This window comes from Primulina eburnea, chromosome 1 (genome assembly GCF_022965805.1).
Source record: "Primulina eburnea isolate SZY01 chromosome 1, ASM2296580v1, whole genome shotgun sequence".
Lineage (NCBI taxonomy): Eukaryota > Viridiplantae > Streptophyta > Magnoliopsida > Lamiales > Gesneriaceae > Primulina > Primulina eburnea.
In genome coordinates, this window is record NC_133101.1 from 8717066 (window position 1) to 8728994 (window position 11929).

At 36.8% G+C, this 11929-nt stretch overlaps 1 protein-coding gene across 3 annotated transcripts; it reads right to left on the reverse strand.

Moving 5' to 3' along the window:
- Positions 1-1408: 1408 nt before the first annotated feature.
- On the reverse strand, positions 1409-4523 carry LOC140826344 (protein BOBBER 1-like). Of its 3 annotated transcripts, none has more exons than XM_073188593.1 (7): positions 4114-4523; positions 4008-4056; positions 2956-3128; positions 2815-2863; positions 2543-2709; positions 1745-1828; positions 1409-1641 (listed from the first exon to the last, which is right to left on the reverse strand). In XM_073188593.1, exons 1-7 carry the CDS (start codon positions 4438-4440, stop codon positions 1603-1605), a joined length of 888 nt encoding a protein of 295 aa, XP_073044694.1. In that variant the 5' UTR covers positions 4441-4523; the 3' UTR covers positions 1409-1602. The 3 variants fall into 3 exon arrangements, with proteins under 3 accessions (XP_073044694.1, XP_073044687.1, XP_073044678.1); XM_073188586.1 differs by having other exon boundaries at positions 1409-1544; positions 1579-1641; positions 4008-4523; XM_073188577.1 differs by having other exon boundaries at positions 4008-4523.
- Between the last annotated feature and the right edge of the window lie 7406 nt (positions 4524-11929).

An 11929-nucleotide genomic window follows, 5' to 3' on the forward strand; every position in this document is an offset into this window, starting at 1 on the left:
AATAATGAGATGTGTGATCTAGTTATATATTTAATTAATATGAGCTCTAAGCACATTACAGTGCTCATATCATAAGTAAATTTTATTTTCAGTGAGTATCTTTTGATAGATTAATCTACAAATATAAATATAAATGTGTATATATAAAGAAGATTTGAAATGAAAATAAAGCATAATTCATGAAGAAAATTACTTACCATCAGGCTTAATAGAAGTTGGGGCCGTAAACTTTATTTGTTGAATGTAAACAAAAATCGGGGTTGAGATTTGGAGTGAGTTAAAGAACAAATGACATATACATCTCGGGGACATACATATTCGACTTTATATATATATATATATATATATATATATATATATATATATATATATATATATATATATATATATATATATATATATATATATATTGTGCCCCTTATTGGGCCGTGTCCTGAGACAATCGATTGGTTGGCCTCATAAAAGATCCGGCTCTGTATATATATAATGAATTCTTCTTTTTAATTACATGCTATGGTAAAATTAACCTCGAAAATATTTTAATATTGTATTTTAAAATGACAACCAAACTGAATATATTTGAAATTCATTATAAATATCAATAAAAAGAATTAAATTGACAGAAAGTGAATCGAAATTCTCCAAAATTAAATTTATCCAAACAATCTTGGTAGAAGGGAATAAACATTCACATTTCCAATCGCACCAGTAGATAAAAAATTATTCATTAATTTTTGGTAGAAATATCCAGTGTACGTATAGAGATTAGTTTTTCTTAAGGACTAAAGTAGTTTCATTTTATTTGGTGAAGAGAACTAAACAAAGTTCTATTTATGATTGGGGAATTTGTTGGGTACTTGACTCTTGGTTCTAGGTGTATGCTTTGAAGTTGAACCCAAAATAAAATAAATTATTTGTCTCGTTTAATCAAATTAGTTCATTATTTTGAGTGCTATCGGGTGATTTTTCTTTCGAGAAAGAAGATAATTATTGAACCCAATAAAAGTATGCGATTAACCTAGTATATACATATATATATACACATATATGTATGTATATATGCATTTGTCCACCGCCACTTATAATTTCAGTGTTGGGGGAAGACAAGGACATGTGAGAAAAATCTAGACTTTTTATAATTGAAGTGCAGCCAACAAAAAAATGACTACAAATTATATTAACATATTTCTGTCTTCTCTATTTTATATGCATGTATTTTATATACACATGCATGGACATGTGCGCACGCACACATACATAGAGCACAACTGACCCGTCAAACCTTTTTGTCCGAAGGGCTGACACTTTGGCGTTTTCTGGGGTATCTAAAATTCAATGGATGGCGGATCACAATCCAATTTTTTCGTTAAAATTTAGCTATCACGCATTCTTTTAGGGTGAAAGAAAGTAACCAAATAATTGTAAAATAAATATAATAATCATATATTGTCAACAGAGTATAGAGTAAGAACTCGAGTAAGCTCAAATTTTTTTTATCTTGTTCAGCCCAGTTACTCAAAAATGGATGACAATCAAAACGAGAACTACTTCACCCACACCAACATATCCTTTTCACAGCAACCAGACAAGTCTCGACTCTTTTTAGTTGATCTTTGCCCGCGAGAAGTCCATCTCCGGATGCTGCAAATTATGCAAATTTTTAATCAGTAAGTTTCTTCGAGTTCAAAAGTGGGAAGTATATGAAAGGTTATGATGTGGTCGAGAATGATCATCTAGTGTCTACCTCAGACATGAATTTCTTCAATATATCTTGTTTCTGCATTTCATCGCTCGTCGGGAGGCCCCTTTGTTTCTGCCGTTGGTCAAACTGCAGAATAAATTTTTAAGACACAAAGTAAAAGTTGTAAGGTTAGTAATCGTAGGAAGAATTTTGAAGACTGAAGACTGAACAAGTATGTAGGCAGAGGCTGCACATGAAGATACATAAAAAGAGAGACCTAAGCACAAAAGCCATTTAAACAGAGAGGGTGTCGTTAGGACATTACACAACATGCAATGGCACATAAAATGTGTCAAAACCTTTTCGAATGATTAAACTGTGAGATCCAACTCGTAATTATTCAGTAAATTGGCAACCAAGTTGAACCTGGAATCTGTGAGGTGTAGTTGCTCCACTTAATCTATACCCTCTCCCTTCTTCAAATGAATGGGAGGTGGTCCTAGGTTTAGCATATCTCGCAAGGGGTCTGGCATATTTGTAGATCATAAATAGTGGGCATTAGGGGGAGACTTACAAAATATGACTGGTTAATAGACAGCATAAGATACTTAAACCAAGTAAATTAAAATGGGAACACATAAGATGGTAAATAATCTTTGGGTCAAAAAATACATCAAAGCAAGCAATGGCAGATTGTTAATTCAAAATATGTCGCCTCTATCACTCCATGGATACTAACTTGTGCACCAGTCTTACAAGTCAAACAAACACAAGAATAAACCAACCAACTAGCTCAAGTGGTAGTGTCACTGGGTTTTCAAGGAAAGGTCATCTGTTAAAGCCATAACACAAGTGGCTTACCATCATTTTCTCCACTGTTGACCGTGTTTCTGGGTCCAAATCAGACAACTTGCTGTTTTCAGGTTCAACTTTCTGGGTGTCAACCTCTGGCTCACCCTTCACCAAGTACTTCCACCATTCCATCTGGTTCTGTTTTGTTAGGAGAATGGAGATAGATTTTTGGTCCTCTGCAAGAATTTAACCTATTAATCGGCTGCTGGTTGCTAGTTATCGAACACTTGGCATAAGTGATAAACCACAAGAACATCATATATGTAAGCTATATTGCCTACCTAAACTCCAGAAGCAATCCTCAACTTTGACTGGATGAAACAGATCTCCCTGCAGATGGATAAAACAAGAATAAGTACTAAGAACGACAACCATAGCCAATCAGGATAGACATGCAACATAAAGCATGAAGACACTCTTACTTCAAGCACTGGGGGTTGACCTTTGAGCCCAACTTTAATATATTGTTTCTTTATTTCACAAGTAATAAATCTTGACTTTGTACCAGAAGGAACAGGAACAGTAATGTTAACCTCCTGAAGAGATTGACCCCAAGAATACTTCTCCATATCGAGGCCATTGCCCTTGTTAGGTGCTGCTCAGTAATAAGTATGCTGTTAGCAACCAAGACAATATCATTTCATAAAAATAAGAAAATTATTAAAAATAAAGAGTAGAGACTACATAGAGCATGTGAATTTATACAAACACAGCAAATGCAAGGAGAATTTTATCTGCTCCACATTTCACAACACAAACATTCAGATTACCTATGGGCATTTTAATTCAATATGCGACTGAGATACAAGTATTATACTTTTTGTCTCATCTTACTCAAAAAGTCCGATCCCATTTGAGGTAAAAAGGACTCTTTTCAGTCCAAATATACAAATAAACACATCATTATATACCATTTCATCCCTGATGCAATCAGAGGCAGACCTAACAGAGGCGATATCAATTATCAACCACCACTCCCTGGAAACCCTATGTCCACCCCTGGATGCAAAACCCCCTTCGCATGAAGCTATCTCTAACTGTTATCTTTGTCCGAAATATGTTAAACCTCTACAGTTCAATTCAATTCATAAAACATAAAAATAATACTATGATCATAGATCAGTTGAATAGACTCAGCTCTTAGCCTTCCTAAACAGCTAGTTAACCAATTAGCAAAATTCACCTCCATCAACTCTTATCTGTTTTTACTAAACGAGTGTTGCAGAATATCGAAAAGATCTACGTAAAAACAAGACACCAAAGACAGCACCACGGATAAAAGCTAAGATAAATACAAAATCACCATGTCACGTACAAGAAAAGGTATAATGGATTAATAAAAAATCACCAAACCACGCAAAGAAACGTTTTTAAGCAAGAAACCAAACCAAAAACTCCTTAAAAAATGAAAAAAAATGAAAAATACTAAACAGGAAGTGAATTTGCTGCATGAACAATTCAACAAAAGACATACCTCGAGAGCCTTTCCCCTCTTCCACTTTACCCTCAACCAATTTCTCCTCCTTTTCCACAGCCGGTGGAGGCAGAACCGGTGATGCCTCCTTTACTTTTTTCTCAACCTTTTCCACAGCCGGTGGAGGCGGAACCGGTGATGCCTCCTTAACTTTTTTCTCAACCTTTTCATTCCCTTCAGGTTTGACTTCTTTCCTCTTCTTCCCCTCCGCCTCCACTTTATCTCTCACCATTCTCACCACCGCATTCACATCACTCACCAGCGAATCGCTCTTAAAAAAATCACTCTCCTTTGCGACGAACTCGAAAACCTTCTCCAAAAACCCCAACGGATTCGATGGGTCCAAAGACGCGTTAAACGGCTTCGTGAGCGGCGCCGCCGATGTCGCTGGCTTGCTGTGATTGTCCTCTTCGAATTCCGAGAGTATAGCCATTGATCGATTAGAATCGAGAATTGAGTAAAAATCTAGGGTTTTACGAATCTGTGATTTAGCTTGAATGGCTTGGAAACAGAAGACATGACGTTATTTATATATAGCTTTGACTCTCAGAAGTTCAATCGAACTTCGGATGCCTTAGGAAAATTCTGGAAGATTAAATGTGGGCTTGAAGTCCACTTAACCCAGGCCCAAACTTAATTATTTAAACATTTGGGCTTTTGTTCCAAAAAGTGGCCTGGAATAATTTTTAGTTTGGAATGAGGCTCAGTTTCCATTTTAGTTTTTACTTCGTTGCATTATTCTTAATCAAACAAATTTTGCATTAAGAAGATTTAAACATCTCGTGAATTTTCTTGAAAAAAGAGTAATTCGAACATACTTTCATAAAGTAAATTATTGCAGCGGCTTTTAGGAAGAGGAATAAGGGATTTGTCCGAGGGCGGCCAAGAAAAGACTAAAAAACGCTAAGAATGGTGGATTTTTTCCCCTAATTATTGATAATGTTAGAGAAATACAAATACTGTACTCGAGTGAAGGATTTAGAACTTGCGAAAACTACGAGCAAGAAACTATTAAATTTGGGGGAAGCAGCTTTCCTACTCCAAGATAGATTATTTTGATCACTGTATTTTTTATTAGCATAAAATATGATATCTCGGTAAGAGTCTGGGTCATTCTTTTACTCGGGCGTTGGAGTAGAAACTGAGGCAAAGCCAGCCCAAAACTGGTCCCAGGAGTTTTCGGGAGGGAATTAGCCCCGATAATGTCAACGCTTATTCGAGATAACAAGCTCTACCTCGGTCGCATAGCCACCCGAAAAACCCATCCGGGTAAGGAAAGAGTATTCTGTTTTTATTATCCCGGGCTTGCACTAGCCCGGGTAGCTTATCAAATTGTTACAGGTTCACACAAGCTCGGATCCATATTCGAGCCTGGGCAACGTAAGAGGACTAAGTCAAAATGATCGTGGACTCTGTCTATCGAAAATACAGGGATTTGTTCTCATCCCACATTCGCGAATCGTACAAAAATATAACATGGGTGACATTCCCACACTATGGCCACTACCCGATCATCTCAAGATGATCCATGATCTCAGCACCCTATAAATACCTCCAGAAGAGGTAAAATCAAAGGGAGTCATTATCACTAGCAGTTCAGTTAGGCTATGAGTAAGTCCTAAGTTGGGTGGGTTTATACAAGTTGTTGTATAAATCAAAATCTTCTAGTAGATCCCTACCTAAGGTGGTAGAAAGGGTGACAGAGCAGTTGAAGTCTCCGAACATCCATAAATATATCTTGTGTATTTAACTGATTAACTGATGTTTTCAAACTGACTTGATCAGTTAGAGCATTCGTCAATTCAGTTCTTGCCATAACTGAACTGATATATGCGACAACTGATCCCATGCTTTTCAGTTATTCAGTTTACGTAAGTTAAAATATTTTCTAATTTAACAGTCTTCTTCACGAAGGATTACTTCGAGTTTCTTCCGTTTGGTTTTTAACCAAACTCGATTTAATTCATCGGTGTTAATATTCTTAGAACACGGGCGATTGCAGCTCATTGGAGAATATTGTGTTTGAAATGTCTTCAAAGGCACCAGCACACGATCTTTCAATTGGTATCAGAGCTAGTTGTTCTAAGAAGAACATTTGAAGAAAACTGTGTTACTTTAAAATAGTGTTAAAAGATATTTAAAAGTACTTCATACAATTTTGAAAAACATTTGAAAATGTTTATCTATCACTCATTGCGAAGCGTTGAGAGGATTGGCTCTGCGACTAATATTGTCGCCACTTCTCTCGACTCCTAGCTTTGGGGCTTTAATCAGCCTGCAGGGTCCTGAGCTTCATATGTCAAGATGCACGGCTAAATTGTTCGATGAACAAGATATCAGTTGCAAGCCTTCCAGGTTAGTTGTTCTTCAGACGAAACTCATCCATGATGGGATGTTGGTTGATTTAATCACCAGATGTATTCCGTTTGAGCCTAATTTGAGTATGCTCGACCAGTTAGCTAGCAAAGATATCAGATTCAAGGCAAATTATCTCGTTTCTCTAGCAAATTGAACTCGCGATCGGTGCAGCATTTCAAGCAGTCAAGGCAACCAGTTGTTGGTATATCAAGTTCTGTCACACATAAACCAATTGATATCTGATTTGGTTTAAAATATTCTATTGTAGTAGCAATTTTCCTTTCAACTGTTGTATGTACTCAAATGAAAAAATACAAGGAAATTTATTTGATTAAATAAACATCATTTTTATCCAGCTGTGTTTCGTTGTGACTAAATGGATATTTCCAGATTTCTTGTCTACGTTGCTTGAATGATTATATCCTCTGAATTAATGCTTAGATAATTACTTCTCAAATACGAGCTTTTATTCAGTTTTTTAGGGGGAGTTTTTCTTGTACTCTCGAACTGAAAAATTGTTTTTCAGTCAGTTTTTGAAATTCAGTTGTTAAGGCGGAGCTTTCTTTTCTTCAACTGAAGGTGCTCTCTTAACTCTGTTTTTCAAAGATGTTTTCTAACAATGTTTAAATAGATTAACCCTTCAACTTAATATATTGTTCTTTACTGCTCAGGTTTTGTGATCATCAAAAATAGAGAGATTGTTGGAAATTTTCAGGTTCGCAATCTTAAATTTTGATGTTAACAAAACTTGTTATTTTGTGTTACTAATGTTTTACCTTAGTGTGCAGAAGTTAGGATCAGTTACGAGCTGTTTACATCGCAAACTGAAGACCCAACTGATCGCACAAACTGAATCAGGCGAACTGATACGTCAAATGAGTAGTTCAACTGATTCTCCAGTTGATAGATGATTCAGCAGAAGAACCTCAGAAGCCCGGCCAGCCGAATGAGTGTTCAACTGATGAAGAAATTCAGCTGATTAGTTCAACTAAACGAGAGTAAAAGCAGTTCAACTGACGAGTCAACTGATTTCACCAGCCCAACTGAAGATCAGTTCAGCTGACTAGTTCGGAGCGTCAGTTAAGAATCTTTCAGTTCTAGATGAAGACAAACTCATTCAGTGGATTCCAGCTATACACAAAGGTACAAAGTAATTGTCCAGTCAAAGGATAATAATGAACGTTGCATCAGAGCATTAAAGACAAACGTTCAAGAAGGGCAATCGAAAAATCGAGACACGGAGTCCAATGAACGAATTCAAGATGCAACAGATAAATAATTTAGTCTCACTGTACGATCAGTTTCCCGTCTATATAAAGATGAGATCGGTGAAGACGAAAAAAATAAGAAAACAAAAGGACACAAAAGCAACAATGCAAACAACAGTGAAAGTGTGGTAAAAGAAATGTCACGCTTATTTACCTACCAGCTTTCAAGAAGCATTCAGCCCAAAGAGAATACTCAAGTTTTATCAGCTTAGTTTAGAAGCTCACTTCCCTCAATGTGTGAGAACATCCTTGTTCAGTTCTCACACACGAAGACACTCACCACCACCCAAATACAGTCTTGCACAAAGACGTTAAACTTGGGTATATAGTCTTTCTCATATAGACGTTAAAGAAGTATTGGCTGCAAGGTGCTATCTTCAGTTTAGACTAAGAGGTTAGTTAGGTAGTAGGTAAGTTCTAAGCTGGGTGGATTTCTACAAGTAGTTGTATAAATTAAAGTCTTCTAGAGGATCCAACCCGAGGTGGTAGAAGGGATGACGTAGGAGCAGTTGAAGTCACCGAACATCCAAAAACATATATTGTATATTTAACTGATGAACTATTGTTTTCAAACTGAGTTGATCAGTTAGAGCATCCGTCAGTTCAGTTCTTGCCATAACTGAACTGATATATGCGACAACTGATCCCCTGCTTTTCAGTTATTCAGTTTACATAAGTTAAAATGTTTTCTAAATTAACAGTCTTCTTCAAGAAGGATTACTTCGGGTTTCTTCCGCTTGGTTTTTAACCAAATTCAATTTAATTCATCGGTGTTAACATTCTTAGAACATGATATATTGCAGCTCATTAGAGAGTAGTGTTGGAACTTTTCAAGTTCGCAATCTTGATTTTGATGTTAACAAAACTTGTTATTGTGTTTCTAACATATTTACTCAAGTGTGAAGTTGCAAACACAAGAAGCAAGCTGAAACTGAATTTTGCACAAACTGAATATCTAGCGAGCTTCGGTGTTTTGAAGATATCTCTCAACTGGATGATCCAAATGACAATCCGCCAATTAGACTGATTAGAAAACTCAATTTGGAACAAATCGTATTTCACATCAGTTGGGCAAAATAGGATGTTATCATGGTCTAACTGATCGCTGAAGTGACGAACTGATTGCACGAAAACAGCAATCAGTTGTGTTTGAGCAGCTGCGGCATTTTGGTCATATCTCTCAGCTCGTTTATCGAAACAAAGCGATTAAGTATGCGTTGGAAAGATAAGACAAAGATCTACAAATCATTCTTATAAGTCAAAGTCTGAATCGAAGCTTACGATGCTGATAAATGACGATGAAGCTACTGGTTCTGCACAAACTGAAATCAGCTAGGCTGATTCAGCACACCAGCTGAAACTGAACCAACTGAACCAACTGCTGACCAGCTGACCAACCAACTGAACTGAACCAGCTGCTGACCAACTGAAACTGAACCAGACCAGCTGAAGACCAGTTGAACCAGACCAACTGAACCAGTTGAACTGATTGACCAGTTGAGTTGACCAGAGTTGACCAGTCGGGAAATTTTCCAGCAAGACGAATTTGACCGTTGCACTTCCCGAAATAGTACAGAAACTTTCCCAACGGTCATATTCTTGTGTCTAACGTATATATCAGTGTTGGGGCTTATAAATACAACATCTTGAAGATCAAACAACAGCTTTTGAAGTGGATTCAAAGCATGGGCACTTAGCATGAATATATCAGCTAGTTGAGAGCACAAGCCCTTGTGTGAGGAAACATTTGAGATGTACACTGTAACTGATAAATTCCTCACACACAATCACTCACACATATACAGAGAGTTTGAGCTGAAAAGTTTAGTTGAGTGAGTCTTTACACAAAGACGTAAAACATTGTGTTTGTAGTCTTTGCATATGAGACATTAAACAATATGCTGATTGTGAGGTGCTGCCTACAATCTTGAGTGCTAGGAGTTCAGTTTTAGGCAGTGGGTAAGTCCTAGCTGAATGGGTTTGTACAATGAGTTATATAAATCAAAGTCTTCTAGTGGATCCTTCCTAAGGGGAAGAATGGGTGACGTAGGAGTGTTGAAATCTCCGAACATCCATAAACAAATTCGTGCCTATTTGTTTATTGCATTTACTTATCATTTCCATTAGTTTTAAAGATGCATTGTTGAAGCATTTTATGTGTTCTTCAAATACCAAAATATTGCATACCAAGTGTTTGATAAAATGCTTCAACTGAAATATTTTTACTCATTCAACTTGCATATATTTTAAATGCTTTACAAAATATTTAATCGGTTTCTACGAAGGATTATTTCGAGTATCTTCCGCTTGGTTTTTAACCAAACTCGATTTAATTCATTGGTGTTCAATATTTCAAGAACCGAGCTATTATAGCTCAACGATTACCCCCCCTAATCGATCCTATCAATTGGTATTAGAGCGGGTTGTTCTTGAAAGAACATTAGAACTGATTTTGATGTTTAAAATTCAAAATTTCAGATTTTTTACACATATATATGCAAAACTGAATTTTCGCGCAGCTTGCAGCGACCGTGGGAAAAATGGCATATCTCCTTGCTCGATTGTCCAAATGACGAACCGCTTTTTGCGTTGCAAACTAGACTCATAGAGGTTTACAGCGGTATAAAATTTACAGCCTAATTATGCACGAGAAAATACAGTTTATTCGTGGAAGACAGAGCATATGTACTGCAGCAGAAAATGAGCCATGGAGAAAATTGGTTAGTTACCCCTCTTCTTTTAAATTTTTCAAAATTTCAAAAATATAGGGGGAGAACTCATTATAATTTTAATGAGTAGATTATTTATTGAGGGGGAGAAAATTTGTTTAATTTTTTTTGAAAATATGACTTTTTGATTCACACAAAAATGGGGAGAAATATGTTAGTTGAGTTGATTGTTTATCCAAGTTTTGTGATCATCAAAAAGGGGGAGATTGTTGGAACTTTTCAAGTTCGCAATCTTGATTTTGATGTTAACAAAACTTGTTATTGTGTTTCTAACAAATTTACTCAAGTGTGAAGTTGCAAACACAAGAAGCAAGCTGAAACTGAATTTTGCACAAACTGAATATCTGGCGAGCTTCGGTGTTTTGAAGATATCTCTCAACTGGATGATCCAAATGACAATCCGCCAATTAGCCTGATTAGAAAACTCAATTTGGAACAAATCGTATTTCACATCAGTTGGGCAAAATAGGATGTTATCATGGTCTAACTGATCGCTGAAGTGACGAACTGATTGCACGAAAACAGCAATCAGTTGTGTTTGAGCAGCTGCGGTATTTTGGTCATATCTCTCAGCTCGGTTATCGAAACAAAGCGATTAAGTATGCGTTGGAAAGATAAGACAAAGATCTACAAATCATTCTTATAAGTCAAAGTCTGAATCGAAGCTTACGATGCTGATAAATGACGATGAAGCTACTGGTTCTGCACAAACTGAAATCAGCTAGGCTGATTTCAGCACACCAGCTGAAACTGAACCAACTGAACCAACTGCTGACCAGCTGACCAACCAACTGAACTGAACCAGCTGCTGACCAACTGAAACTGAACCAGACCAGCTGAAGACCAGTTGAACCAGACCAACTGAACCAGTTGAACTGATTGACCAGTTGAGTTGACCAGAGTTGACCAGTCGGGAAATTTTCCAGCAAGACGAATTTGACCGTTGCACTTCCCGAAATAGTACAGAAACTTTCCCAACGGTCATATTCTTGTGTCTAACGTATATCAGTGTTGGGGCTTATAAATACAACATCTTGAAGATCAAACAACAGCTTTTGAAGTGGATTCAAAGCATGGGCACTTAGCATGAATATATCAGCTAGTTGAGAGCACAAGCCCTTGTGTGGGGAAACATTTGAGATGTACACTGTAACTGATAAATTCCTCACACACAATCACTCACACATATACAGAGAGTTTGAGCTGAAAAATTTAGTTGAGTGAGTCTTTACACAAAGACGTAAAACATTGTGTTTGTAGTCTTTGCATATGAGACATTAAACAATATGCTGATTGTGAGGTGCTGCCTACAATCTTGAGTGCTAGGAGTTCAGTTTTAGGCAGTGGGTAAGTCCTAGCTGAATGGGTTTGTACAATGAGTTGTATAAATCAAAGTCTTCTAGTGGATCCTTCCTAAGGGGAAGAAGGGGTGACGTAGGAGTGTTGAAATCTCCGAACATCCATAAACAAATTCGTGCCTATTTGTTTATTGCATTTACTTATCATTTCCATTAGTTTTAAAGATGCATTGTTGAAGCATTTTATGTGTTCTTCAAATACCAAAATA